The sequence below is a fragment of the Choristoneura fumiferana genome, chromosome 22, assembly GCF_025370935.1.
Source record: "Choristoneura fumiferana chromosome 22, NRCan_CFum_1, whole genome shotgun sequence".
In the NCBI taxonomy this organism is placed as follows: Eukaryota; Metazoa; Arthropoda; class Insecta; order Lepidoptera; family Tortricidae; genus Choristoneura; species Choristoneura fumiferana.
This window is the reverse complement of record NC_133493.1, coordinates 14,316,862-14,344,679: the sequence shown is the minus strand read 5'-3', so window position 1 is coordinate 14,344,679 and position 27,818 is coordinate 14,316,862. Positions and strand designations below refer to the sequence as shown.

At 39.7% G+C, this 27,818-nt stretch overlaps 2 protein-coding genes across 2 annotated transcripts in view; both read right to left on the bottom strand.

Annotated features, from left to right (window-relative positions):
• Window positions 1–629: 629 nt before the first annotated feature.
• Window positions 630–18,801, bottom strand: LOC141440244 (kynurenine/alpha-aminoadipate aminotransferase, mitochondrial-like). The gene is made up of 8 exons (XM_074104701.1): window positions 18,391–18,801; window positions 8,040–8,208; window positions 7,326–7,512; window positions 6,625–6,888; window positions 6,063–6,239; window positions 4,359–4,401; window positions 3,700–3,854; window positions 630–1,730 (listed from the first exon to the last, which is right to left on the bottom strand). The coding sequence occupies exons 1-8, from the start codon at window positions 18,623–18,625 to the stop codon at window positions 1,515–1,517; spliced, it is 1,446 nt and encodes a 481-aa protein (XP_073960802.1). The 5' UTR covers window positions 18,626–18,801; the 3' UTR covers window positions 630–1,514.
• A 3,923-nt stretch (window positions 18,802–22,724) lies between these two features.
• Window positions 22,725–27,818, bottom strand: part of LOC141440235 (uncharacterized) — a 15,320-nt gene continuing 10,226 nt past the window's right edge. Inside the window, exons 15-19 of the mRNA XM_074104693.1 lie at window positions 25,235–25,398; window positions 24,682–24,789; window positions 24,435–24,532; window positions 23,736–23,845; window positions 22,725–23,012 (exon numbers count right to left, since the gene is read on the bottom strand). Of these exons, the coding sequence (XP_073960794.1) occupies window positions 22,916–23,012; window positions 23,736–23,845; window positions 24,435–24,532; window positions 24,682–24,789; window positions 25,235–25,398 (577 nt within the window). The 3' untranslated portion in view covers window positions 22,725–22,915. The remainder of the gene's footprint in view (window positions 23,013–23,735; window positions 23,846–24,434; window positions 24,533–24,681; window positions 24,790–25,234; window positions 25,399–27,818) is intronic.

The window sequence follows — 27,818 nt, the reverse complement described above, 5'->3', positions numbered from 1 at the left end:
CTTCTTTTTGTTTACATGTTAGAAGAATCTGTTACAGTTTCCAGGTTATCCAGTAGAAGTACAGGGTGTCTAAAAAATTATCTTTCTATAATGTTATAAAATTCTACGGCCAATTCATAAAAAAATGTGATCACTGAGGCGGTTGTAACAATCGAAAGGCTTAGTTCTAGCCAGCATTAATATCTGCCACAGCGGAGCATGCAAAAATATCTGACACGTCCTTCCGGCCCTGGAAATAGAGTCGTATCAGATATTTATGCACGCTTGTTGTGTCAGATATTGGTGCTGGTGACTGTACCTCAATGTTTTAAGGAATTTTCGATTGAGAATTAGTACTTATAGGTGTGTCTTCACATGTTTGGTACAGTCGAATTCTCTTCTAAGTAAAAACCTGATCAAAAATATCTAAACACGCTACGCCGTATAGAGTCGCCTATTGCTCACCTTGTAATTTTTTCTCTGTGTATCTGTTTTCTGTATCACTTACTATGTCTGGTGTACAATAAAGAGTCTTTGTATTGTATTGTATTGTCGTGTAATACTCACATGTTTTTTGATCATATTTTCGCTTAAATCTATAAAAGCTCGCCTGTATTAAAGAAGTAAAGAATACAGTTTTATTTACTTAGAATAACTTTATTTACATGTAAGCTTTGCTTCCAATTTATAAATATTTTTTACTATTTAACGACTTAAATAGGTACTAAAAACAAGTTTAAATAGTGTAACAATAATAGTGTAGTGTAATAGTGTGTGTGTGTGTGTGTGTGTGTGTGTGTGTAGTATAAGTGTGTGTGTATTGTAAGCTAACAGTCGAGTAGCTCACAAGCATTTTCCTCAGGCCAAAACAAAAATACTGTTTTAGTACTGTTGAGGTATTTTCTGATGTAAAATTCATCATCCCAGCCCTTATACGTCCCACTGCTGGGCACAGGCCTCCTCTCAGAATGAGAGGGCTTGGGCCGTAGTTGTCACGCGGGCCCAGTGCCGATTGGGAACTTCACACATACCATTGAATTACTTCACAGGTGTGTGCAGGTTTCCTCACGATGTTTTCCTTCGCCGTAAAATTAGTATATCATAAAGTATTGACATTTTATTTATATTCTTAGAAGTTGTATTTTATTTAAATGTTTTTTAACACTTGTAAAATTATCATTATTATGCAGTCAAAAACTATACAACAGTTGTTTTTACCGCCATCTAGCGTTCAGTAGTTAAAACGTGTATAATTACTTCTACTCCGGTAATGCTAAATTATTATACTTTTTATTTAATTGTCTAATTTAGATTCATAAATAAGCAAATTTCTGTTCATCTATATCCTTTGTAACATACTCGTATATTTTATTTATTTTTAAGTATACTTTTTTTTAGTTCGGATCAATATTCTTCCATACAGAACTTTGCTACATTAACAAAAATCACTTCATACTACTAATTAATTAATTAACTTCGGCATTCAATTAAAAATATTTCGAAATAATTTATCTTTCACTATATAAAAGCGCCATCTAGTGTTGAGTGGCCAACCGTTGTGGTTGTTTCTGCAAGCTGCGGCTCTGCTCTTCTTTGATGATATCCGCTAGAGTGCGCGCGGCGAGGTCCATGTCTTTGAGAGCAATTTTGCTAAAGGTTAGCCGCAGATGCTGGGAGGGGGCGCTAGTGTCGTACAGGAAGGCTTGGCCGGGAATCAACATCAAACCTCGTTTAAACGCCGTTTCAAATACCTGGAATACACATTTGTAAAATCAGAAAAATATAAAATAGCTTAAGATTTACTGGGTACATAATATAGCAGGTACAGCAGGGCTACTACGAAACTCGAAGTTCGTGTTGTGCGGTCCCTCTCGCTCTCGTATTAAATAGTATAAGTGTCAGAGGGACCGCACGACACGAACTTCGAGTTTCGTAGTAGCCCTGCTGGTGTAAGACAAAATAACGCAGTTGTGAAACCAATGGATTGTAACAACACAACTGGCTGTGAGGCAGTTGTCCTCACCGCCAGCGAGGAAACGATTGGCTATCGACTATTTTCTCGCTCAAGAAACGAACAAAGGATATATTAAGATCCTGTGTGAGTAAAAAGAGACACATATATTAATAGTTGATCCTGGCTGTTCACACTGTCGGCGAGAACTCGCTCTTAAATCTTTTGTCGCAGCGACAAAGAGCTATAAAACTCGCTGAGCTATATGGCTCGCCCCGCACGAGCCAGTCGAGTGGAGCGAGTAATCGCCCGTCGCACGCGAACCACTCGCTTGCAGGAGCGACAAAACTACACTCGCTTCTCGCTGCTCGCCCACTCGTTTCTAGTTACTCGCTCTAACTCGCTTCTCGCTCATCGTCGGCGGTGGGGACAAGTGCCTTATACAGGATAACCCATTTAGGGGTTTCACCATCCATTGATTAGCGTTAACCGACGGTTAAATGTGATGCCGTCTCCGTCTTTTCGAACAAAACAAATAGAGACGGCATCACACCTAACCGCCAGTTACTAATCAATGGATGGTGAAACAGCCCCTTAGATGAGTTATTTGGGCAACTCTGAATATGGTTAATTTCATAAGCCGTAGAAAAATCTGTTCTTGGGAGCGAAGTCATCGATTTTAGTGACATGACAAGAAAAACTGCATTTATGGATTAAAAAAAAACTTTTGACCATTTTGGGAATCGAACCCGGTCGTATTGAAGAAATATACTTAAATTCCAGTCTGGGTTTCCTTCACCCACTTCTGGTAGACAATCTCTAACCAATTCGATAACTAGTGCCATCCACGAAGACGCGTGATTTTGTCAAAATTAGACAGCACGCATCATGGTCATTTATTTATCTATTTCTTGGTCACTTATAATTTAATTCAATCTATTTTTATTTACGTGAAGATAAGTGATTTATTTATTAGCCGTGGTGGCCGTGTGGTTTGACCTATGGCCTCTCAAGCCGAGGATCGTGGGTTCAAACCCCGGCTCGCACCTCTGAGTTTTTCGAAATTCATGTGCGGAATTACATTTGAAATTTACCACGAGCTTTACGGTGAAGGAAAACATCGTGAGGAAACCTGCACAAACCTGCGAAGCAATTCAATGGTGTGTGTGAAGTTCCCAATCCGCACTGGGCCCGGCGTGGGAATTATGGCCAAGCCCTCTTGTTCTGAGAGGAGGCCTGTGCCCAGCAGTGGGACGTATATAGGTTGGGATGGAAGTATGTTACTATTTTTTTCATGTGTATTTTCATGTATTTTTTTTTTTGGTTTATTTGTGTGTGATTGTTAAACTTTATTGTATTTGTGTCTTCCGTATTAGTGAATAAATGTCTTCTTTCTTTCTTTCTTCCTTCTTTCATCATTGTGAATAATATTTATACACCACCACCACCTGCTAAAATCTATTAAGTAAAAGTTGCTTGGAAGAGATCGTTCTGAAGTGTTGAGGCCTATTGTTTACCATGCAAAATGTCTATTATATTTATCTGTGCTTTCTGTAACTACTGCTTTATAAGTGTTGGTGTTCATGGTTCAATAAAGAGTTACTTTATTGTATTGGAAGACCGACAATAGTTATTTATGCAACTGTATCGTAATAAGGCTTAATTACGTACAGTTGCATACAATATTTTATCTACATCCATATAGTTAGTTATGAAATGAACGACAACTCGCCACTTGCATCCACCGCACTCATGCTTCTAGTACTCACCATGTTGTAAACGTCGTCGACCCCCCTTACCCTAAGCCATAGGAACAGCCCCCCCTTGGGCGGCGACCAATCAGCGAGCGAGTCGAGCGGCGCCAGCGCAGCTTGCAGTGCGTCCCGCCGGCGCCGGTAGAGCGCGCGCGCGCGGTGCAAGTGGGCGCCAGCGCCGCCCGGTTGGAGATGATGCGGTGGACCAAGCACTGGAAAGAGGATATTTTATTGTATTGTTAAACTCTTTTCATCACACTTGCTCGTAAACAGTGTCGAAACATGCAGGCTACCTTGGTTGCAACCCCCCAAATAAAACCCTCGACCTTAATGTGCTTGTCATGAAACCCGTGGTCGGTAAATGAGTCATTGCCCGTACTGATACTGCTCCGCGCGCTGCGGGAGGGGGAGGGGGGCGGCGCTGCCAAGAGCGCAGCCTAAGGTATCGCCAATATTTGGAACAATTATATTTTCTCTTTTACAAATATAAAATTCACCTCATCCTCAGTCTTCGATCTCGGGCTTCTAATAGACTCTCGTTCGTTATTCATTATTTACCGCCCTTAAGACACAATGAACTATTATTGTACATAAAAACACATGAAAATAACAGAACGCAGGATAATAAGATGTACAAAGGCGAACGGGATGCCTTAACGGGATCTCTTCCATTTAACCTTTAAACGATTGACAGGATATCAGACACAATAGTAGACACTACGAGTACAATGAAAAGATAAAAGAACCGAAATTTTAAATTAACCCAAACAATGTGTAGCGACTCCTAGCGCCATCTAGTGAACAACAATAGAAACTCCGACCATGGTCTACATCGCGCTATCGAAGTTTCTCAACGCGGTCGCATTATACAAGTTCCGTCGCTCTTCCTTCGGACTTCGGTCCCCAGGCATAACACCTGCCTGGAGAGAGATCTCTCTATTGGAGCCTCTCCCCACATTGGTGCATTAATAATGCAAATGGATATTAAATAAAATATGTCGGGTTTAATCATGTGTCATGTCATCGTGTGAAAGACGTCCACCACCTGGACGCGTCCCTAATAACGCGTGGCCTACGTCCGGTGTTGCACCGACTGCATAAATAATATACATCTGTGAACTTCAGCAGGATATTAACACGTGAAAGATTTTTGACATTAGTAAGTGCCCGTTATAACCTAAATTGAATGAATATATTTTGATTTTGAGCTTTGCGTGCCTGTCAAGCACCAGCAGATGTTACTATACTACCACTTGTGGTCGAAAGTTGTAGAGTTCTATTGCAATTTGGGTATCGAGAATGATAGCCTAAAAAATGACGTGTAAAAGTGCCCATTGCGACCTATTTACTGAATAAATGATTTGAAATTGGAAATTTGATAATCCGTAACTAAATAACATCTTTGACTAGGTAGGTGTTATATTAAACAATAAGTCGAAACGGAGCGACGGATCGACGTGATTTTTGGCACAGAGATAGTTTATGGGCCAGAGAGTGACATAGGCTACTTTTTATCCCGGAAAGATGCACCGCGGTAACCGAATTACACGCGGGCCGGCGGATTGTCTATTAATCAGTTTGTTTATACTCGTAACATTAAGTTTGATACCCTAACACTAGTACCGCTAGTGCTTTTTTTTCAACTGCTGATTCTGCTCAGCGAGTCTTTCGAAAACATGACAAGTTGAGTTCTTGTTTTACGCTCTTATCAGTGCAGCATAATATCTCTCTAATATCTTGTCTAACAATTGTGTCACCGCGGGTAAACCTTATGATCTGCGCATACGTTCAACTCAAACATTGCCGAAGCCGCAAGATGGATCGTAGATTACTCTGTTTGGGGAGGTGTGACGAGCAAACAACTTGTTTTGAATGTCTATTGTGCTTAGTCCTTTCTATTGCGTTTTTGCTATTATTTTTTACACAGTTGAATGACCGAATGCGGCTAGGTGGATAATGGTATCTGGTCGCTACACAACGAAAGCAGTTCGAGCGCTGAGCTGACCTGCACGTGAGTGCAGCTGTGCAGCAGAAATAAAGAGGATTTCATAGAGATATAGGAGAATGTGAGCGAAAATAAGATTGTATCATAGAGAGTGTGAGCAGAAATAAAGAAGATGTCATAGAGAAGTAGGAGTGTATGAGAAGAAATAAAGAGGATGTCATAAATATGGACGAGAGCGTGAGCAGAAATAAAGAGAATGTCGTAGAGAAGGAGAGTGCAAGCAAGAATAAAGATGATGTCATAGAGAAGGAGGAAAGTCTGAGCAGAAATAAAAATGTCACAGAAAAGAAAGCGAATGTGAGCAGAAATAAAGGGAATAATCATAGAGGAGGAAGAGAATGTGAGAATTTCAACCACATTTTATCCCAGTTACCTGCGCGAGAGTGCAGCTGTGAAGAAGCTCGGCCTGCATGTGCAGTTCGACGCGCTGCAGCAGCGGGCGCGGCGCGCTCAGCCAGCCCCCCCGCAGCCCCGCGCTCACCACCTTGGACAGGGAGTCCAGGCGGATCACGCGCCCGGCTACGTCCAGGGACAGGAACGATGGTACCGGCTAAGGGATAAGACGAAAAATCTAAATCTAATAACTCAAGCCCTCTCATTCTGAGAGAAAGCCTGTGCCCAGCTTTGGAACGTTTTTAGGCTGAGATGATGATGATGACTGCATCCTTTACAAAAGATTGCTTTCCTCACGTAGGTAAATAAATTCAAATCGATCTAACCGTCTTCGAGAAATCGGGGAACATAAAAAATATTCTGGCAAACTGAGAACCTCTTCTTTCGAACTCGGTTAAAAAAGTATTCCAACGAATTGAGAACCACCTCCTTTTTTAAATAAGAGAGAAGTAAAGTGAGGACTGGCATTATTGAATCTTCGCGATGTAATTGCTACTTGAAAATATTTGCAATGGTAATAATGACTTCTTTCCGCAACTTACCTCATCATCGAAATTCAAGAACATGTACGGATCGTCTTCCAATATAAGGAAGTCATATTTGCAGGCCAGATCGTAGATCTGTCGTCTCCGATGTGCGGGTAACGTGGTGCCAGTCGGATTGTTGGCGGTTGGCACAAGGTAGATGAGACGAGGCATGCGAAGGCCACGGGAGAGGCGGTCGGAAAGAACAGCGTCCAGGGTCTCTGGGACCAGGCCGTGTTCATCTTCAGGGATACTGATGATTTCAGGGCTGTATGGTTTCAGCTGTAAATAGAGAAAGGTGTCTTCATCAACTGGAACACCGATGAAAATGCAATTCACAGTCTGTAACTTTTTGTCTCTAGATTCGAACGGAGGAATTGATGGATATGTTAGAACATTTGTGTGGTGAACCTCAACCAAAAAACATCATCAAAAGGGCAACCTCTCGCTAGATTTTCGGTTTATTCATGGGTTTTGAGTCCTCGCGAAATAGGGTCATGCAATTTTTATCAAATTCTTCCTCCTTTGATCTATCAAACCTTTAGGTCCAGACCTTCATTTACGACACCCTTATAAAATTTAAAAATAATATATTATAATGCGATTCCCCAAAGAAATCTATAAACAAACTTGTGAAGATATGTGACGATGGAAGTTTTTCTATCTCTTGATCCCTTTCAACGAAAATTATTACTAAATACTTACATATCAATACTTACAGCAACATGCACTCCAGTGTAGGTATACTCCGTGAGCAGTATCGGGTCTCCCTGGTCCAGCAGCAGATCCAGGGCCTGGTAGATGCCGTGCTGGGCGCCGTTGGTGACGATGACGTCACGCTGCAGCGGCGGCGGACGATGCAGGTCTTGTTGGAAGGCGCGGAGCTCGCTGAGAAGGGCTGGCAGCCTAGTGGTAAACAATTTTATTAAGATGGTTGATTGGTAGATGGTTTAAAGAAGACCATAGGGAGATAGTTTTTTATTAAACTTGTGTAGAGGTCGCAGTAAGTAGGGTCAAGTAGTGGAGTAGACCTGCACGAGAAAGCCACAGGACCAGAAGAAATATGTAGAATGAAATGGAAGAGCCTTTGTTTTCAGCATTAGGCCGTGTTTCCACCAGAGATGTCATCATGGGCAGGTTATTTAGCACGGAGAATAAATGGCCGTTATTGAATACGGAGAAAAGAAAAGTTATCGGATAGGGACCGCGAGTCGGTAAGCGCAGCGTAAGACGTCTGCCAACGAGATGGACGGATGACTTGGTTACAGCCGCGGGTTCACGGTGGATGTCAGCCGCTTCCAACCGAATCAACTGGAGGTCTATAGGAGAGGCTGTATCCAACAGTGGACATCCTATGGCTGATATGATGATGCTAACATTTTCACGGATCCCGATCGGATTCGGATTAGACGAAGTGGCGAAACCGGTCTTACCCTTGTGAAGGCAGATACTGCAGCGCCGTGGACAGCTCCTTCCCCTCCATGTGCAGGGCTCCCCCCTTCGTCCAGCCCATCTCCAGCCGGTTGAAAGGGAACACCTCCTCATTGGGCATGCCCTCAGCTAAGGAGATCATCTGTCGCCCCACGCCGTAGGCAAGGGTTGCTGCAAAAGAGAGCACCATTTTATTGACCCTTCAAACAAACCAACTAAATATTTACTTACACTAAGGGGCTGTTTCACCATCTATTGATTAGTCTTAACTGACGGTTAAATGTGATGTCGTCTCTGACTATTCGAACAAAACAAATAGAGACGGATGGTGAAACAGCCCCTAAGTATACTATACCTCTTTGTCATGTTGGTATTAATGAACTAAAACAACTACTTTGCTCACCCGCGACCTTATGATAGCTACGATAATGCAAGAAATTATTTGTTCATGCAGTTCCCCCACCTTCACACTGTAAGACATCTATGTAACATCTGGTAGCTTGGTGAACGGTGGATAGACGTAGACGTGTAGAGATGCCGTGTTGCTCTGAAGAGGGGCTCTGGCTGTGTAGTAGTGCGGTGGTGGTGATCGGGTTTGGGTGATTTGTCTGTTCCTACAGTAAGAGGTGGAGGAACTGCACGACACATTTGTTGCATAAATAAAGCGTTGCTATCATACGGGCGCGAGTGAGTAAAGTAATAGTTTTAGTTCATTGATATGAACCTTCACAAAATAACGCCTGTTTCAATAAATTATATTGGTATTAGATTAATTAAACTATTGTTCCAGAACTCCTTATCCAGTGACAGTTTCGTAAAATCCGTCCTTTTTTTAGGGTTCCGTACCCAAGGGTAAAAACGAGACACTATTACTAAGACTCCGCTGTCCGTCCGTCTGTTTGTCCGTCTGACACCAGGCTGTAGGTAGGTACCTCATGAAGTCATGAACCTTGACAGTTGCCATATTTTGTTGCCGCTATAACAACAAAGGAGGTTTTTTTGCCGTTTTTGCTCGATATTAATAACAGCAACAGGTAGACGCTTGAAATATTCATAGAATATTTAGTCGTATATTCACTTTTAAAATAAATAAACAAATTAAAATAAAAAAATATTTAAGGGGGCTCTCACACAATAAACGTGTTTTTTTTTGCTAATGTCTAATGTTGTATAGATAATGGGACGGAACCCTTTGTGCGTGAGTCCGACTCGCAGTTGGCCGGTTTTTGTTTGTTTACATGAGACACTAAAATAGAGCTTTTCAATGAAGGACTGCAGGAAACTCATTAACCTGTAGCAATGCCATGGCGAGTGTAAAGTTCTTAATCTGCAACCTGCGTGGGAACTACACAGCCTAGGCCCTGGGCCCTCTCATTTTGAGAATAGAGGCCGTATTGCCTAACGCACTGACGTTCGCTATATCTCTCACTACTCGCGTCTTATACGTCTTATAGCGTGTGACAAAAAGAAGTGCCGTAAAATAAGGTTACTTCGCCCCCCACTGGGTAACTATGCTCCAGTTCTGTATTTTGTTTAAATGTCTTGCAGGTCGAAGTCCCGGTACCCGATACACTTACCAATAAAGTGGCAACACTAAACTTCACTTTTTGCTCCGATATTTTCTTTTCTTCTCCTGTCAGTTACCAATTATATATGTAATGAATGGCAATAATTATATTGGAAGACGAGTTAATGTTAAAATTGATTGTTATTATTATTTTGGTATTTGACATTGCTCTTGACATTGTTTATTGATTCAGAATTGTTATTGTTGATTGGATATTAGATTAAATATTGATTGGTGATTATTATTTCTTATGCTACTTATATTTTTTGTATTATTTTTTGTAATATTTTTCTTTAATTGTATAATATAGTTTTTAAGTATTTTATTTGTAATTATATTTTTATGAAAAATTACTTTCTGCCAAGTTTCTTTTGCGGCGCATTCTTGTTGGCAATGATGGTCTTTCCGAAAGCGCTGGTAGTTTAAAAAATTGACGTGTAAAAAGTGCCCATTGGGCCTATTTACTGAATAAATATTTGAAATTTGAAATTTGAAATATTATGTTATTATTTGATATTATTTGGGTATTTTATAATTCGGGAATATAATTGAATGAACTATTGTTAATTTATGAATGTATTAAATAGACTATTGCACGTCTCTCCGAGACAGGACATGATGTACTGATAACTAATCATATACTGATTTAACATCTATGTAATAACTTATGACCTTGCAATAAACATTTTGAATTTTTGAATTTTGAATTTTTTCAGACACAAGACGGAGTGCAATAATAATGATGGTGTAAAAATGCACAAACGCTTCCTAGTATGAATTATTATGAATGAAATTAAATTCAGGATCATAGTTGGGCCATAATTCTTTTCATTGTCTTGCTTTTGTCCCCGAAAAAATGGCACGGAGTTATTTTTTATGGAAACTAGTGGCATTTTTAATTTTTCTCTAGTTATATATTAGTTAACGCGAAAAAACGAACATTGGCTCCACATTTTTTTTTTCTTAGCAGACATAAATAATATCGTGACAGAGTGGTCAAACAATGCAACGAAAAGAATTTTGACCCAGTTACCCAAACGCCGGGTAACATTGCTCCTCATGACGTAGTTTAAGCAAGCCAGCATGATACTAGGGGTGATCTACTTTACATAAATACATAATATATGAACATACCACATTACGAAATTTGGAGCAAATATAAGAGCAAAGTAACCTAATTTTACGCTGCAATGAAAACGTTTCTGATTCCAAGTGTCTTATACAATAAGTCCTTACAGTAAGAAGAACACGACGAGGAGTGTACAGGACAGAAGTAGGTAAGTAAAATAAGACGTCATTGTTGACATAAAAAATGTTTGATTCATTCAACTGTGGAGATAAACTCGAGCCATTTATTATTGTACGTTGTTTTATTATGAACCGGTTCGCGTTGGTTTTTATCTCGTACTTATCTTTCAATAACTGAATGAAGTCTGTACTCATTTCTTTCTTCGATGTCGTCACTATTAATGTTTTTGTGTATTTTAATTATTTGTAAAATAATTAACAAGGTATTTTAAGGTAGCATCGGATTATTTTAGCAGGAATGTGTCAAAATACATAAAGTTTATAAACAACAATACATTTTCAGTGTAGCTATTAATTAGACGATTTTTTTAATAGTGCAATACAGGTGACTCGTAAGTGGTACCTAGTAAAAATATTTTTTCCATACTTTAAAACTCTAGATCAAATACTTGTACGTAATAATACCTACGCTAAAATCTGTAAATGTTTTTTAAACAACTAATAAATTATTTTATTAATTTTTAAATGTAATTAGACACCATGTTTTTGTCAATCTCTTTAAATTTCCAGGATGGAAACATTAATTTTTATCCAACAAACACCTCTGAAGATATACCTTTGTAAGATTCTTAGGAGACGCTTGTGAATCGCCCTGTATACGAGTACACCCCACTGTTGGGTACAAATCTCCGCTCAGATGGAGAGAGCTTGATGAACCGAAAAACTCAGTAATTTCAAATATCCTTACTTTCGCATTACAATATGTATACGAGCTTTACGGTGAAGGAAAACATCGTGAGCAAACCTGCACAAACCTGCGAAGCAATTCAATGGTGTGTGTGAAGTTCCCAAGTGTGGAATTTACGGCCCGGCCCTCTCATTCAGAGAGGAGGTCCGTGCCCAGCAGCGGGACGTATACATATAGGCTGGGGTGATGATGAATTTATATAAATTCCGTAAAACTCAGAAGCGCAAATTTTGCGATATTGAACCAAAATTAAACCAACAAACTAACATATTTTCGCGTTGTGTTATATATATTGTTATGATCGTCCTAGTTTGTTTACGGTATCTACGCATAAATGCCACTTATAGTTGCAAGGTCTATCGCAAACCTTGGAACATGCATGCAGTAAACTAATCTATCTATAGTAATTGATAAAGAGATAAACTTCGTCTATTATATCTGGTTGCTATTGTAGGTAACCTCAGGAACTGCCCATCGTCATCATCATCATTCATCAGCCGTAGGACGTCGACTGTATGACATAGTCCTCCCCACACACCTACAGTTGCTTCGGTTGGCAGCGCTTTGACCAGGTCATCCGTCCATCTCGTTGGTGGACGATCTTCGGCCTCCATTTGAGTTATTTTCGGCCCCAACGACCATCTGTTTTCCGTGCTGTTATAACCTGCCTATTTCCACTTCAACCAGCTATTTCGCTTTGTTATGTCAGTGACCCTCGTTCTTCTACGTAATATTATTTAAGATCGGGGAATACACGAATCAAGTCAAGATTGTCCTACTTCGATGACCTGAGATGACCCTGATACTTCGCAACCAGCCAATTGATAAATAAATCAGTCCATTCATTATACACTTAAATTACATTATTATCTTTAATTACTTCCTCGAGTACCTAAGCGTTAAGTTCAGAAACCTCTCTGCACTGTTGGCAAATAAACTTATTACATAAAGCAATACTTTTCGGATATAAATCTAGAGCAGTGGTTCCCAACCCGTGGCCTCTTTGTCTAACGCTCTGGCAGCCGCACGCGATTCACATGAAAGAGATGTTAAAATAAGATCAAAACAGTTAAAATTTAAATATATATTAAGAAACTTTTTATACGATATTATTGTTAAAATTTCCTCAATAAAATAAATAAATTGTCGTTCCGCCCAAACATAACCAGCCTGTGCATACGAGTGACTGGATAATATTTAACACTGTCTGCCAAGTGAACCCGTCGCCTCGTTTGTCATGAACGTCAACGGTTGGCGGCATATGTGACTTTGACATTTATTTTTCTTAAATTTTTCTAAGTGAAGTGGCCAGTTACTCGTGACAGTCAAGACTTTCAAAGAAGTTTTAATCACTGGGTATTCATTATCTCATTACAGAGGGTGTTTTGACGCACCAAAGTTGATTCTCTAATTATCTCCTAAAAGTAACATAAACATTTAAATATTTTATACTTAAGTCTGCTCCTAGAAACGTGTACTATCTGCTCTAAAAATATTGGTACCTAATTTGTTAGTACCTTATTTATGGATCGAAATTATCGTCCTGAAATTTATTTATATCAATATAAAATATTTAATAACAACTTAAAATATAATTTCTTCTTATAACCTAGGACAATATATTGAAGCCTAAGGTCTGACTTGGCTAGTTCTCATATACCTACGAATTATTATTAAGTACGTACTAAAACTTTACAAGTTGCGAAGGCTATAATATAATCCGTATATGAAAACTACTTCAATATATTATGCCAAGTCATAACAAGTAATTATATTTTAAGTTGTTATAAAATATTTTTTATTGTTATTTAAATCAATTTCAGGCCTAACCATTAAACTTGGCACCCATTTAGATCTCAATTTTTTTGTCGTTAAAGTCTACAATCAAGGCTTATATCATAATATAGAACTTGGCTTTCATTTAACATTTATGTTTTGATGGGATATCATTACTTTTGTACAGAAATAATTTAATTTAAAAATTATAATAAAATTATAAAGATTTACTAGTTTCTAATCTATTCCCTTTTTTTGGATGTTATTATCTAAATAATCGTTTGAGGTGTGTTTATGAAATTTGCAGCACATATGTATCTCAAAGTCTCAAGCCAAACTTGACATGTTTATGTGAAAAAGTTTTTGAGTTATGTATGAGGGGGTCAAAAGTGGCTCCAAATGGTTCGGGTAAAATTACACGCGGTTAAAATTACAAACATTCTGTTAGGTTGAATTTGGCTTGACACGCCGCCACGTGTCTAGATAATCAGACGTAACTTTTACTGCGCCGTGGAACGACATTGCAATAAATTTTTCACACCTCTCCTTCAGAAAAGTAACTTTTCCTCCCTGTCGAGAGGGAGCAAAGTGCAACTTTTCTGTTCAAGGCTTTTCTAAGTGTTTTATTGCAAATGCCATTTTTTGAAGTTAATAATTGTAAAGCCACGCCATTTTCTATGCAGGTTGTTTTTTAATTATATTTAGATTTTTTTTCTTGAAGTTTCTTAATGTTCGGTGTGAAAATTTGTATGAGCCACTCGGGAGCAAAATTATTTTCATCTTGGGCGTTAACACTTGAATCCCTCATTACGCTCAGGATTCTACTTTAGAATCCTTCGCTACATTCTGGATTCAATGTACGCCCTCGCCGTAAATACACCATTTTGCTCCCTTGTGACACAAATAACTATTAAAGGCATTAACTTCCACGTACAAAAAAAAGTTTATTTAACAGTATCATTTTACAAAGTCTGCCACGTCGAGACTAGGATGGCACATTTTTTTTAATTTTTCAAGAAGCAATGTAGGTATTGCGTACAATAATTTGACAAGATAGAATGGATCTATGACAGTTGTACGTCAGCAAGTGCGATGTTTCTAATAAAAAAAAGTGGTGCTAATGCTAATATTAATATATTACATGCGAATTTATTATACCGGGTGTGGCCTGTAATACGAGCAAAAAAATAAAACATAGATCGTACGTTTGTTCAGCGACTTTTGAAAATAATGGAGTTTTTGAATTTTCCTTTTTACATACAAATTAAATACTGCTATCAATGTACGCCGTCTTAGAACCCAAGTGACGTCGCCTGTCACGCTACAAACATCAAACATTTTTTTTTACATTGCTTCTTCGAATAAACTTAAAAGTGTAAGTAATAAAAATAAAAAAATAAAAAATTTAAAAGTCGCTGAACTAATTTTGTTCAGTTTGAGGTATGATCTATGTTTTAATTATTTACTCATACAGGCCATACCCGGTATAAGAAAAAAATCGTATAAAAGTAGTATAACAAAAATAAGCGCTGTTAATACAAAACATAGTATACTTATATTATTATATTTTATTTTTTTATATTTTATGTATCTAACGTAGTCTATACCTAAGTCAATTGTTACTAACAAAATATGGAACCTGTTTTCCGAATTAGCGATTTTTTAGAGTTTTTATTTATTCATAACTAATGACGCGCTTTGGCTCTGTGCGGTGTAGTTTTGGGGAAAGGTTGGTAAAAAAACTTGGAGTAACCGCTTTTGATATAAGATAGATTTTTTAGACTTTCTTCCTTTTTTTTGCTTTTTAACAATGTTGCACCGTGCGAGGCGGCGGGTCGGTAGTTTATCCCATTTTACTGCCACTATCACCACGATAACGTCTGTTTTCGTTTCATCATCCATATCTACTTATTACAACGTGAAAACATTTCGACCCGAGCTTCTGCCGATGTAGATAACGACGTGTAGGCATAAAGGTGATAATAGAACTGTCAGTAACTCCTCATCAACATCAGCTGAAAGCGCGAAGCCGTGGTGGTCTAGTGATTTGACCTATGGCCTCTAAAGCAGAGGATCCTGGGTTCAAACCCCGGCTCACACCTCTGAGTTTTTCGAATTTAATGTGCGAAATTACATTTGAAATTTACCATGAGCTTTATGGTGAAGAAAACAAACAACCAGAAGGAACCTGCACAAACCTGCGAAGCAATTCAGTGGTGTGTGTGTGACGATAGGAGTTTTCTATAACTGTTGTGACAGTGGTGGACTGAAACTTTGTTATGTGGTGTATCAACGTCCAGTTACGTTGTGCTAAATAGGCAAAAAAAATGAGGGCGTGATTATACGGGTTGTGTCATAACATGGATGAAGTGGACGTCCTACGCTGCGCTTGCCGATCCGCGCTTTCCATTCGAGAACTTTTGGCACTAACGGCCAGCATCTACTCTCTGTGTTTTGTGCCACTTTAAGAAACTAATTCGCTTGGCTATGTCAGTGACTTTCGTTTTTTTAAGTATCTCTTCATTTCTGATTCGGTCCTATACAGAAACCCTGAGCCCTCTGTCTATATTTCGCTTTGAGCCTATTTATAAGGGCTATAGTAAAGCACCACGTCTCGGATTCAAATGTCATCACTGGCATACTCGTTAAAGATTTTCCGTGACATTGAAGATGCTGAGTTCGGAACATGACTTTCGGTTATTTTCTGAGCATATAACTTTTTTGCTATCATAAAATAAATGGTATCAATCGCCTGCTTGACCCCTGGTGTGCTGTCACGTTTATAACAATGTGAATCAAGTCAACGAACGTTGTCATCTTCACTAACTTTAATCTTCGATAATAGAGTAATTGTGTAAATTAGTATTTTTTTATGTATTTTCCTCTTAGATATTATGAAGAATGTTATATAAATTTATACAATCTGTCCCTGGTCTTGGGACAAATATAAAAAATGTACCATTAGTTCAGTATTTTTACAGAATACCCCTTCGATATTTGTTAAAATACCGATTGGTAAGTATGATACTTTGTACATATGTTAGAAATTCCTAATCAACACATACTTTTCATGTTCGTACAGAGGCCAGGAACAGATTGTATGTTGTGTCCGACAGCAACAGAATTTCAGTAAGTTGAGCAGGTGCCAAGAGAAGTTGCGTCTGCAAAATAAGGCGACCGCCTTCTGTGAATACTTTTGAACTCAGAAAAGCTTGCAAACTTGCTTGCTTGCTTTTTACTTTAATAATATTTCATTACATAATTGATTTATTTATTAATTATACTGATTAGAGTTTTTTCACCACAGCCAACATTTTTCGAATTGAATTCGGATTGATGTAGTTTCGAAGTTTTTTAACTTTGGTGGATTTGCTTTTTGACAGAAAAATGCCTCCCATAAAAAAAACTACTTTTGGTGCTTGGATTAGAAAGTTTTCTAGACTCCCTCAAGTAGAAAACAGTTACATCATGATTTTTTTTGAAAGATGATGTCTAAATGAATGTAAAACAGCTTGCGAAAATATAAATACAGTTGTGGCATTGAAGTTGGAAACGAGTGAAGATTATCAAAAAACGCTGTACAAAGCAATTTAGGCACAGGTTTGAAAATTAGCATTCATTACAAAGATACACCAGATCATGCATGTCATTTTATCGTGGACAGTCTTTAGTCTAAAAGTTACAAATTCAGCATAAGTACGCCAATTGACTGTTTTAGTGAGGTTGTACTTGGCCCTTTTTCTTCCAAAGTTTTGAAACATAGAACTATTTATTTCAGCAAGACAGTCCAATATCTTATTACCTAAACTTCAGCAGAAACCAAAAAATATTATAAATGAAACAGATACAAAATTCAGATCTATTGTCAAGAAGACATTAATATATAAAAACCCATAGGGCCTGGACACATGTCGCCGGTACGGTGCCGTCTACGGTGTCACGGCGCGGCGCCGTCAAACGGCGTCGTGCCGAAACACGGTGCCGCGTACGGTGCCGTACACGGCGCCGCGAACGGCGTCGTACCACGGCGCGGTGCCGTGTACGACGCCGTGCACGGTGCATCGCTTGGTAGTTTAACTAGTTTACGTTTTGCTGCTGACGCATAACACGCAAGTAAATAGTGGAGTATGGATTCACCCAATATGTTCGTTTCTGTTTTTTCTTCATTCGTCGTCTTAGCAGTAGGAGCAGGAGAATACGTTTTTCTTGGTCCATGTCAAGGCAAAAACTGTATACTTGTATATATTTAAAACGACAATTGTTTTGTATATTTGAACCGATGGTTGTACTTGCGTGTTATGCGTTCAGCAGCAAAACGAAAACTAGTTAAACTACCAAGCGATGCACCGTGCACGGCGTCGTACACGGCACCGCGCCGTGGTACGACGCCGTTCGCGGCGCCGTGTACGGCACCGTACGCGGCACCGTGTTTCAGCACGACGCCGTTTGACGGCGCCGCGCCGTGACACCGTAGACGGCACCGTACCGGCGACATGTGTCCAGGCCCTTACCCATAACATAAACCCATTGTCAAGGTGTAGACCTATTTTGTACCTAATTATAATATGCGTATTTTGTATCCACTTGTTTATACTTTGGCAATAAAGAGTTTTATTATTATTATGTTCTTTATTTTTCTTCAATCTTAGGTTTAGGTTTTCATAATAGTTATAAAAAGTAAAATTATTATTATTATTATAAGGCGTATTATAAAGTTAATGATCTATCCCTTCAAAAGCTATCCCTTCAAATAGCGAACCTACTCGTACTGTGTTAAAAATAAAGTTGTGTTAAATACTTGTGATGTATAGATATCATTTAATAATATTGTAAATCTGTTTAAAGAAATATACCTCGTTGAGTTTCTTGCCGGATTCTTCTCAACAGAGGTTTTTCCGAACCGGTGGTAGATATTTTTTTGACATTCATAAGTGCTTGTTATAGCCTAAATTGAATAAAGATATTTTGACTTGAAACCACTAAACACAGCTTTAGTGAAGATAAAATGACTTACTGATCTGTCTCGTCAACGCTGGTTCTCTCCTTGCCGCTCTCTGGCTGATGAACCTCCCGTAATCATCCTCCGTCAGAGGCCTGTGATCACAGGGTGGCTGCTCATCACTGTAGAACTTGAAGATATCGTCAACCTCCTGAGAATACCCTTGTTGGAAGACGAGCGAAGCTGAACGAGGGTCTAGAACCTTCTTGAATAATTTCGAGTAACCGCAAAGAGTCATTGGCGCGAACATTTTTATACCACTACTATATAAATAGTAACAGGTAAGCTAAATATCTGACTGGCTATTTAGTCGTTTTTTATTGAGTATTTATCGGATTACGATTTTAAGTTAATTAACGCTACAATCGCGACGGCGGTTGTGCGTGAAATGCGAAGTTCACAATAACTACTTGCATTGACGTGCTTTAGATAAAAAAAATGTTTGCTTTTTTCTCGTGCGACACGGCTTGTTGTTAAAATATGCAGTCAAGTGCGAGTGGTTCGTGAGATAAGGTTTATACAAACAAAACAAGCGCCAAGATACACTATAGGATCTCGTTACTTGCTACGTTTCTAAAACTTCCTCATTTCTGTCACAGAGCCTGCAAATATTTATAATTTGCCTTGGACAAATAACTTTTATTGTTTTACTTAAAAACTGTCAACGATCATAATTTCCAAGAGATAAAACTGTAATAGAATTTCTCCCACTGCTAGTAATAGAGTTGACTTCATGTTTGATAGATAATAATGTAGTTTGGGTCACAATAACAGTACAGTTAACAAAGAAACAGCAAAAAATGTTTAAATTTTCAGTTTTTTTTTTAAACTTAAGTCATAGTTAAATTATTCGATTTAGGGGCTGTTACACCACCCATTGATTAATTTTATTTGACGGATAAATGTGATGCCGTCTCCGTCTATTCGAATAAAACAAACAGAGACGGCATCATATTTATCCGTCAAATAAACACAAACAGGGGGTTAGGCCGTAAACAAAAACACTTACGAATGTTTTTTCGAACCGCCGATTCGGAAACACTTCTGTTGAGAACAATCCGACAAGAAACTCAACAAATTATATATGCTATCTTATTGTTAGTAAATAGTCTCATATAAAAAATAATAATAACGTCACGGCATTTATTTTTTGAGAACCTCGAAGCAACACTTGCATACAATGACTGAATCATCCTGTCAGCTGAAAGACGTCCACTGCTGGACATCAAAGCCCCAAAGCTCTCCACTCAGATCGGTCTTGTGCTTTCCGCATCCACCGCGATCCCGCGATCTTAACCAGGTCGTCGCTCCATCTTGTTGGAGGCCTACCGACATCTAGTCTCCCGGTCCGCGAACGCCATTCGAGAACCTTCTGACCCCATCGGCCATCAGTCCTGCGAGCGATGTGCAATGACTGTATGTAAATATAAACATAACATCCAACATACTTAAATAAATCGCCTGCACACCCCACAGCACAGTATATTAGACCCGAAGCTCGTGGTCGCTGATAAAAGTTAATTCTTTAAAAAATATGATGATTAGGTACTTGGTGAAGATCAAGCAGTTGTTATTATAACATCTACATATTACATAAAAGTTGTTAATCGTATCAGAGCAGTTCAAATTGACAGTTAATAAAAAAAAACTGGCCTAAGATGTTCCATCCATTTTGTCAAGAGTGATCACATTAACAAGAGTGACCACTTTGACAAGCATATCCGCTTTGTCAAGCGTGAATACCTTGTGGAATGTATCTATTTTGTAAAGCGTGCACATTTTTACCCGACTGCAAGGAGGGGTATTGTTTTGTCAAGCGTGTCCACTTTATCTTGTTTTAACACATTGTTAAGGGGATCACATTGTTGAGAGTCACCGCTTTGTCAGGAATATCCGTTTTGCAAAGAGTTAACACTGTCAACCGTGAACGTTCTGTCAAGAGTAACCGCTTTGCAAGAGTGAACACTTTGTCAGATGGGCAACTCTATCGCATCAAAACGATTTTTTTTATTTGTGTATCGAACTACTAATACTCCAGCCCTACAATAATTGACTCCATGTTTGTTTAATCAGTAAGTGAGGCTGATACGAAATTACTGCTTAGTACAAAAAGTGACAAGGTAATTCCATTCATCATCTATTACGCGATCAGAAGAAACCACTCCTTTGATTACCATTTTATCTTTGTTTACAAATGAAAGCAAAAGCTGGAAAGTGAGCGTCGTCATCATAATCATCATGACAATTTAAGATTTGAACTCTGGAAAGCGATTTTTGATCATAGAACTCATAAACCAGAGTTGCCGTGATGAAATGTGAACCTGAGACGTGGTGCTTCACTATTAGTTTTATAAATAAGCTCAGAGTTGCTCAGCAAACTATGTAGACAGCTTACTCGGGGTTTCTGTAAGGGTTCGAATCAGAAATGAGGAGATATGTGAAAGAATGGGGGTCGCAGACATAGCCAAGTGAATTATCTCATTGAAGTGGCAATGGGCAGGCCATATAAGTAGCACGGAGAACAGATGGCTATTGGGGCCGAAAAGTACTCGAATGGAGACCGTGGATCGGCAAGCGCAGTAATACTCGTAACCAACGAAATGGACACTGGTTAAAGCCGCGGGCTGACGGTGGATGCAGGCCGCTTCGAACCAAAATACTCTCTCCATAGCTCGCTGAGCAACTCTAAGCCTATTTATAAGGCCTTTGTCTAAGGGAGTGAAGCACCACGTCTCGGATCTATATGTCATCACACATTGGTTACAGACTTCCGTCTAGAATTTTGGGCGAAAAGACATTGCGAAGTTCCAAAACGCTGTCCATCCGAGTTGGATTGGAGGACGATGGAAAAACCGGCCAAGAGCGTGTCGGACACGCCCAAAATAGGGTTCCGTAGCCATTACGAATAAAATAAGTAATTTTTATACGGAATCTTCCAAGTTTAGTATATTTTATACCTTAGGCTGCTATTTAAGAGTAAAACTACTAATAATTCTCAAGCAAATTTAGCCGTTATAGTTTTCCTTGAAAGTTTGATATACTTACTACTATCCTGTTATTTTTTTTATTTTTTTATTGTACCATTTTGTCGGCATAGTTAGTTTTACACTTAAATAGCAGCCTAAGGTATAAAATATACCTAAACTTGGAAGATTCCGTATAAAATACGAAATCCTTAGAAAAATATTACTTAATTTTTTCGTAATGGCTACGGAACCCTATTTTAGCCGTGTCCGACACGCTCTTGGCTGGTTTTTTTATCATAATTTGATCTAATCGTCCAAAATGATTCTTTAATCAGTCAGCTATGAAAAAATACGAAGTAATGAATCGTCCGAAACATTTATTAATCAAAATGTCAATCCAATTACAACGACCAATAATGAATTTAGATCATTCTTATCAAACTAACACTTCGTTTGTTACATTTCCTTATTAATTATAATTAGCCTACTATTCAGTTCAAGAATATTTATATGACGTTGTTTAAAAATATATAAAAAATTGTCTATGCGATACACAACACCAGTTTATATTGCTTGTCTTTGCGACAAAATTATAAAGACCTGATTAATGATTGCAATACCGGGTGTCGCCTGTATTAAGACCAAAAAATTAACACATAGATCGTCCTCGTCAATCTGAACAACATTAGTTCAGCGACTTTTAAAAATAATAAGTTTTTTAATTTCATTACACTTAAAAGTTTATTCGAAGAATAATGTAAAGTAAAATGTTTGATGTTTGTAGCGTGACAGGCGACGACAGTTGCGTTCTAGGATGGCGTTTATTGATAGCAGTATTTAATTTGTATGAAAAAAGGAAAAGTCAAAGTCTCCATTATTTTTAAAAGTCGCTGAACTAATGTTGTTCAGATTGACAAGGACGATCTATATTTTAATTTTTTGCTCGTATTACAGGCCACACGCGGTATAAAAACAAAATTGCCTACATTAAATTTCTTGGCCGCCTTGGAATGAACGTAAGTTAGAAAGGTGTCTACTTATCCGAAGTCTGCGCAGGGTTCTTGAATACTTTGGCCACATTGCAAGGAAAAGACGGTGACAACCTCGAGAAGCTAATCGTGACCGTTAAAGTGGATGGGAAGAGGCCTCGTGGTCGCAGCCCAATGCGTTGGTCTGACCAGATTCGCACCGCTCTTGACTCTACAGTTCATAACGCCCTCTACACCGCCAGACAGAAATAGATGGAAAAAGTTCGTACGAGAGAAAGGCAAGTGATTTAGAAGAGTGGTCACGACCCTCATTACTGAGGAATACGACACAAGGATCTACTTATAATAACGAGGATTATTTGAGAGGTGAAATATGACGACTCACTAGATGGCGTTAATATCGTGAGGTCCGTTTGAATATTACAGTCGTAGTTATTTTTTTAATATGGCTCAGTCCATTGGAAGATTTGGAAGTGGCTAGTCTAGTAGGTTTTGCCCGCGCCCGCCGTCGGTATGATGTCATCTATATACAGCCACGTAAATAGGCTCGCTGCACTCCCGAGCGACCCGCCCCCGACCCTGTGCTTATGTCTTGGAGCTGTTCCGGCTGGTGCGGCTGCGGCGAGGAGTGGATCCCGCGCTGCCTGTGGGAGTGCCTGCCGTGCTGGACGGAGGGAGTAGCCTGCAATATACACATGTTTCCTTTAATAGGTCGTGAATTGTACGACAAACTTAACGGAAATGGGAAAGGGATTGAGAACGGGAATGGGAATGGGAACGGAAATGGAAATGGGAATGGGAGTAGGAATAGAGCTAGCATAACCACCATCATCATCAGCCGGAAGACGTCCACTGCTGAACAAAGGCCTCCCCCTTAGAACGCCACAATGAACGACAACTCGCAACTTGCAGCCACCGGTTTTCCGCAACTCTCACGACGTTGTCAGTCCACCTGGTGAGAGGCCTGCCAACGCGTCGTCTTCCGGTTCGTGGTCGCTACTCGAGGACTTTTTTCCCCCAACGGTTATCTGTTCTTCGAGCGATGTGGCCCACCCATTGCCACTTCAACTTGCATATTTTTACAGGTATGTCGGTGACTTTAGTTCTTCGACGAATTTCCGTATTCCGGATTCTATCACGCAAAGAAACTCCAAGCATAGCTCTCTCCATAGCTCGATGCGTGACTCTGAGCCTGAAAAGGCCAACAGTCAAGGACCACGTCTCAGCGCCATAAGTAATCACTGGCAACACACACTGGTCGATATTGGACGAGAAGATATCACGAAGTTTCCCGAACGCTGCCCATCCGAGTTGGATTCTTCGGGCGACCTCTTTGTCGAAGTGGGACCTACCCAATTGGACAACTTGTCCAAGAAGCTAAACTTGCATAAAAGTACGATAGTACCTCATGGCTCGTGCGTACGCGTCGGTCATCTCATCGACGGGCGCCAGCGGCTCCACCTCGTAAGTCCTCAGCGCCAGGTATGGCGCGCCCGCCGCTACTGCCGACAGCATCTGTCACACGTAATGGCGAAGTGAGGGTAGTTAGCATTGGTGCTGCTGGTGCTGCTTACCCACACTGCGACTCACTCATACATCAACATCATCGTCAGCCGGAAGGGGTCAACAGCTGGACAGAGGTCTCTTTCACACGCTACAACGACTGGTCCAATACTGTCTGCATCGGTCTCCTGTGGCCTTTACAATCATCAGCTTTGCGGTGAAGGAAAACATCGTGAGGAAACCTGCACGAACCTGCGAAGCGATTCAATGGTGCGTGCGAAGTTCCCAATCCGCACTGGGCCCGCGTGGAAACTATGGCCCAAGCCCTCTTGTTCTGAGAGGAGACCTGTGCCCAGCAGTGGGACGTATATAGCTGGGATGATGATACATTCCAATCTCGAAAGTTACTCAACCGGACTAAAAAAGTCGAGTAGCAATGGTTTGACCTAAGGGCTCTCAACCAGAGGATCGCGGATTAAAATTGGGACTGATGGTTTTACTGTTTAGAAAAAGTTTAGACAGTATGCTTTATCTATAAGTACACAAAAATTACAAATATGCAAAGATCTTGCTAATCATATTCCTGTGGTAATGTTCTTACTGCTTCTCTGTTCGTATCCATTTCAGCTAGTTTCAGATTCAAATCATGTTTCAGCCCCTTCATCAAGACGAAATCTTTCTCTAGGATGCCATTTAAACCTGAAAAAGTGAATAAATCATTGGAAGAATTAATTTAAAAATTTCATAAAGAATATTGATATGGATCTCTGCCAAGTAACTATCAGATAATTATCATATCAGTTGTTCGTGAGCTGCAACTGCTTTTTGGCTTAAGGAAGTCATCTGACCTGCATTTTCCAGGAGTTTCTCCAGGTCTTCGGGGATCGCTTGTGGTTTTGGCGGGCGCGGGGGTGAAGGCGCGCGAGGCGGGGTTGCTTGGGGGGGTATGGCGGGTTCTGTACATAACGATTATTATTATTACTAAGCTTTGTGTCAATGTCTAGAGATCATTGTCCGTAGTCCGAAGGAAGATAGTTAGACGTACTTTCTTATGCATTTATTCCATGCATGTATTAAGGAATTATGAGCTGAGATACCTGATGACAAAATGGGCAGCAGCGCTTTCTATAATTAGCAATGATAAAGCTGAGTATTACGAATGTCGGGCTATTAGTAGTCCCAAGTATACAAGATTTTTTTACTATGGCAACACCACTTCCCGCTTCCTTCTCTCCTTCGATAAGCCCGGTATAGTATAACATATAAAGTTTTAAATCAATCAATCAATCAATGTGTCTCTCGTGTTATTAATTAAATAACTTGTTTCTAATTAAAAGAGTGTTCTTCGTGCCACCAGCCATAGCCACACGACTGACTGCAACAAGTATATTCAGCGATCACCTGGGTCCGGTACAGGGTCGGGCAGGTCCCAGGTGGTGGGGCGGCGCGCGCTGCGGCAGTCTTGGGGGGGAGCACGCGGCGCGGCGGGGGGGGACAGCCACACCGCGCATGCGCACCACCAGCATGACACCAGCACCGCGTTACGGTGCCCGAGGGAGAAACTCCTGGATGACGGTAAGAGAATACCTATATCAGGGTTTCTCTAACTGTGCGTGGCAACATTGTCCCAGGGGGGTCGCGTGTCGATCTCTTTTTATTTTTATGCTTGTTTTCATTTCATTCTTATTTTCTAATAAAAATTATAAATGTCTAAATGGTGTTTTTCTGATAACCTGTTAGTAGCATTAAACACATTTTCCCCTCGACGTGTCTATCCGCCCTCGCCGTACCGGTTTGGGTGACTATATGAACGCCTTGGGTACAATCGCTCGTTTTTTGCTCTTGTTGTGCAATCTACTAATGTAACATGTTCCTCGGTCTCACGTGTCGCCCCCCCCCCCGCGCGCTGCAAGCCGCTGCGCGCGCGCACGACGCTGGACCGCGCGATGTGCTGGAGACTGCTCGTCTTCTACCGTCTTCTGTAGCGCTGGTCCTTTAATTTGTAGTGTTTTTCAGAGTTAACATTCGCACAAAAACCGTAGTGGCCTAGTCATCCCAGCCTATACACGTCCCACTGCTGGGCACAGGCCTTCTCTTAGAATTAGAGAGCTTGGGCCGTAGTACCCACGCGGGCCAGTGCAGATTGGGAACTTCACACACACCACTGAATTGCTTCGCAGGTATATGCAGGTATCCTCACGATGTTTTCCTTCACCGTAAAGCTCGTGGTAACTTTCAAATGTAATTCCGCACATGAATTTCAAAATACTCAGAGTGCTAGCTGGGTTTGAACCTACGACCCGCTGAGAGGCCATAGGTCAAACGTCAAACCACTCGGCCACCACGGATTTTTGGCCTAGTGGTTGGTCCTATCGCCTCTCGAGTAGAAAAATGAGAAAATAACCACGGATCAATTGTGATTTGGCAAAATTTTCGACACAGGATGTATGCAGTATGCTCCAAATCCGGTTTCTTGCCGAGGACCCGAGGAACGGAACCTATCTTGATAGTTTGCAGCAGCACTCCTCGTTCAGATCCCAAATGTGTAGCCACTGGATATAGAATTTTTGGTGTTTCAGCAAATATTATATTCATTCATTCTTATCATTGTAAAGTCATGTACAATCCTAGTTATAAAAGGATGTTCAGTTATTATCCGGTCAATCAACCTCATCATCATCCAGCCTAATACGTTCCCACTGCTGGGCACAGGCCTCCTCTCAGATTCAAGAGGGCTTGCCATAGTTCCCACGCGGCCCAGTGCGGATGGGAACTTCACACACACCATTAATGTTCGCAGGTTTGTGCCAGGTTTCCTCACGATGTTTTCCTTCACCGCAAAGCTCGTGTAAATTTCAAAAATTAACTCCGCACATGAATTTCGAAAAACTCAGAGTGCAGACCGGATTTGAACCCACGACCTCTGCTTGAGAAGCGATAGGTCAAACCACAAGGCCACCACGGCTTTAATCAAACCTATTTTAGTTAAAATGCCGCTAAAATTTCGTTTGTCCTTATCTGTCACTTCGACATTTGTATTTGTTAGAAAGGGACAAAGCATTTGTTAGTTTAACATAGGCTGTTAAGTTTATGAATAAGGGGAGATTATTCGGTATACGAGTAACGTGCTAAATTTTAACTCATGCATTAACTTAATATCATTCAATTTTATACAAATAATAATAATAAAAAAATTGTATTACAAGAATGTCAAATAAAAAAATATATTAGTAGTAATTAAATGTCAAATTAAATTAAACAAAAATAAATTAAATTAAAATTAAATTAAATAAAATCAAATTAAATAAAATTAAAAAAAATCAAGCTAAATTAATCAAATTAAATTAAATTGCGCACAAAGCGATAATTTAAGAGGTGTTAAGTATAATTACATTTTATCATTAAAAAAATCATAAAGACCATAATAACATTTATTTACTAAAAAACTCTTCTATTGTTTATTAAATTGCTTTTCACTTGTAATCCTCTTAATATCATCATTAAATTTATTATATATTTTCACTGCCATCCCGTTTGGACCTTCTTTGTGTAGTTTAAGTTTGGATTTGGTGGGTGTTGGTGCTAGGTTATATTTAAATCTAGTTTCAAACATCATCATCATACGTATTATCAGCCGTAGGACACCCACTATATTGGACATTAGGCGTCCCTTATAGACCTCCATTTGCTTCGGTTGGAAGCGGCCTGCGTCCACCTCTAATTCGCGGCTTTAACCAGGTCATCCGTCCATGTCATTAGACGACCAGATGGCCCAGTGGTTAGAGAACCTGACTACGAAGCTTGAGGTCCCGGGTTCGATTCCCGTTTCAGATATTTGTATGAAAAATATGATTGTTTGTTCTCGGTCTTGCGTGTGTAATGTATCTATCTATCATAATTTATATTTATCCGTTGCTTAGTACCCTAACACCAGCTTTGCTAAGCTTATTTTGGGACTAGGTCAATGGTGTGAATTGTCCCGTGA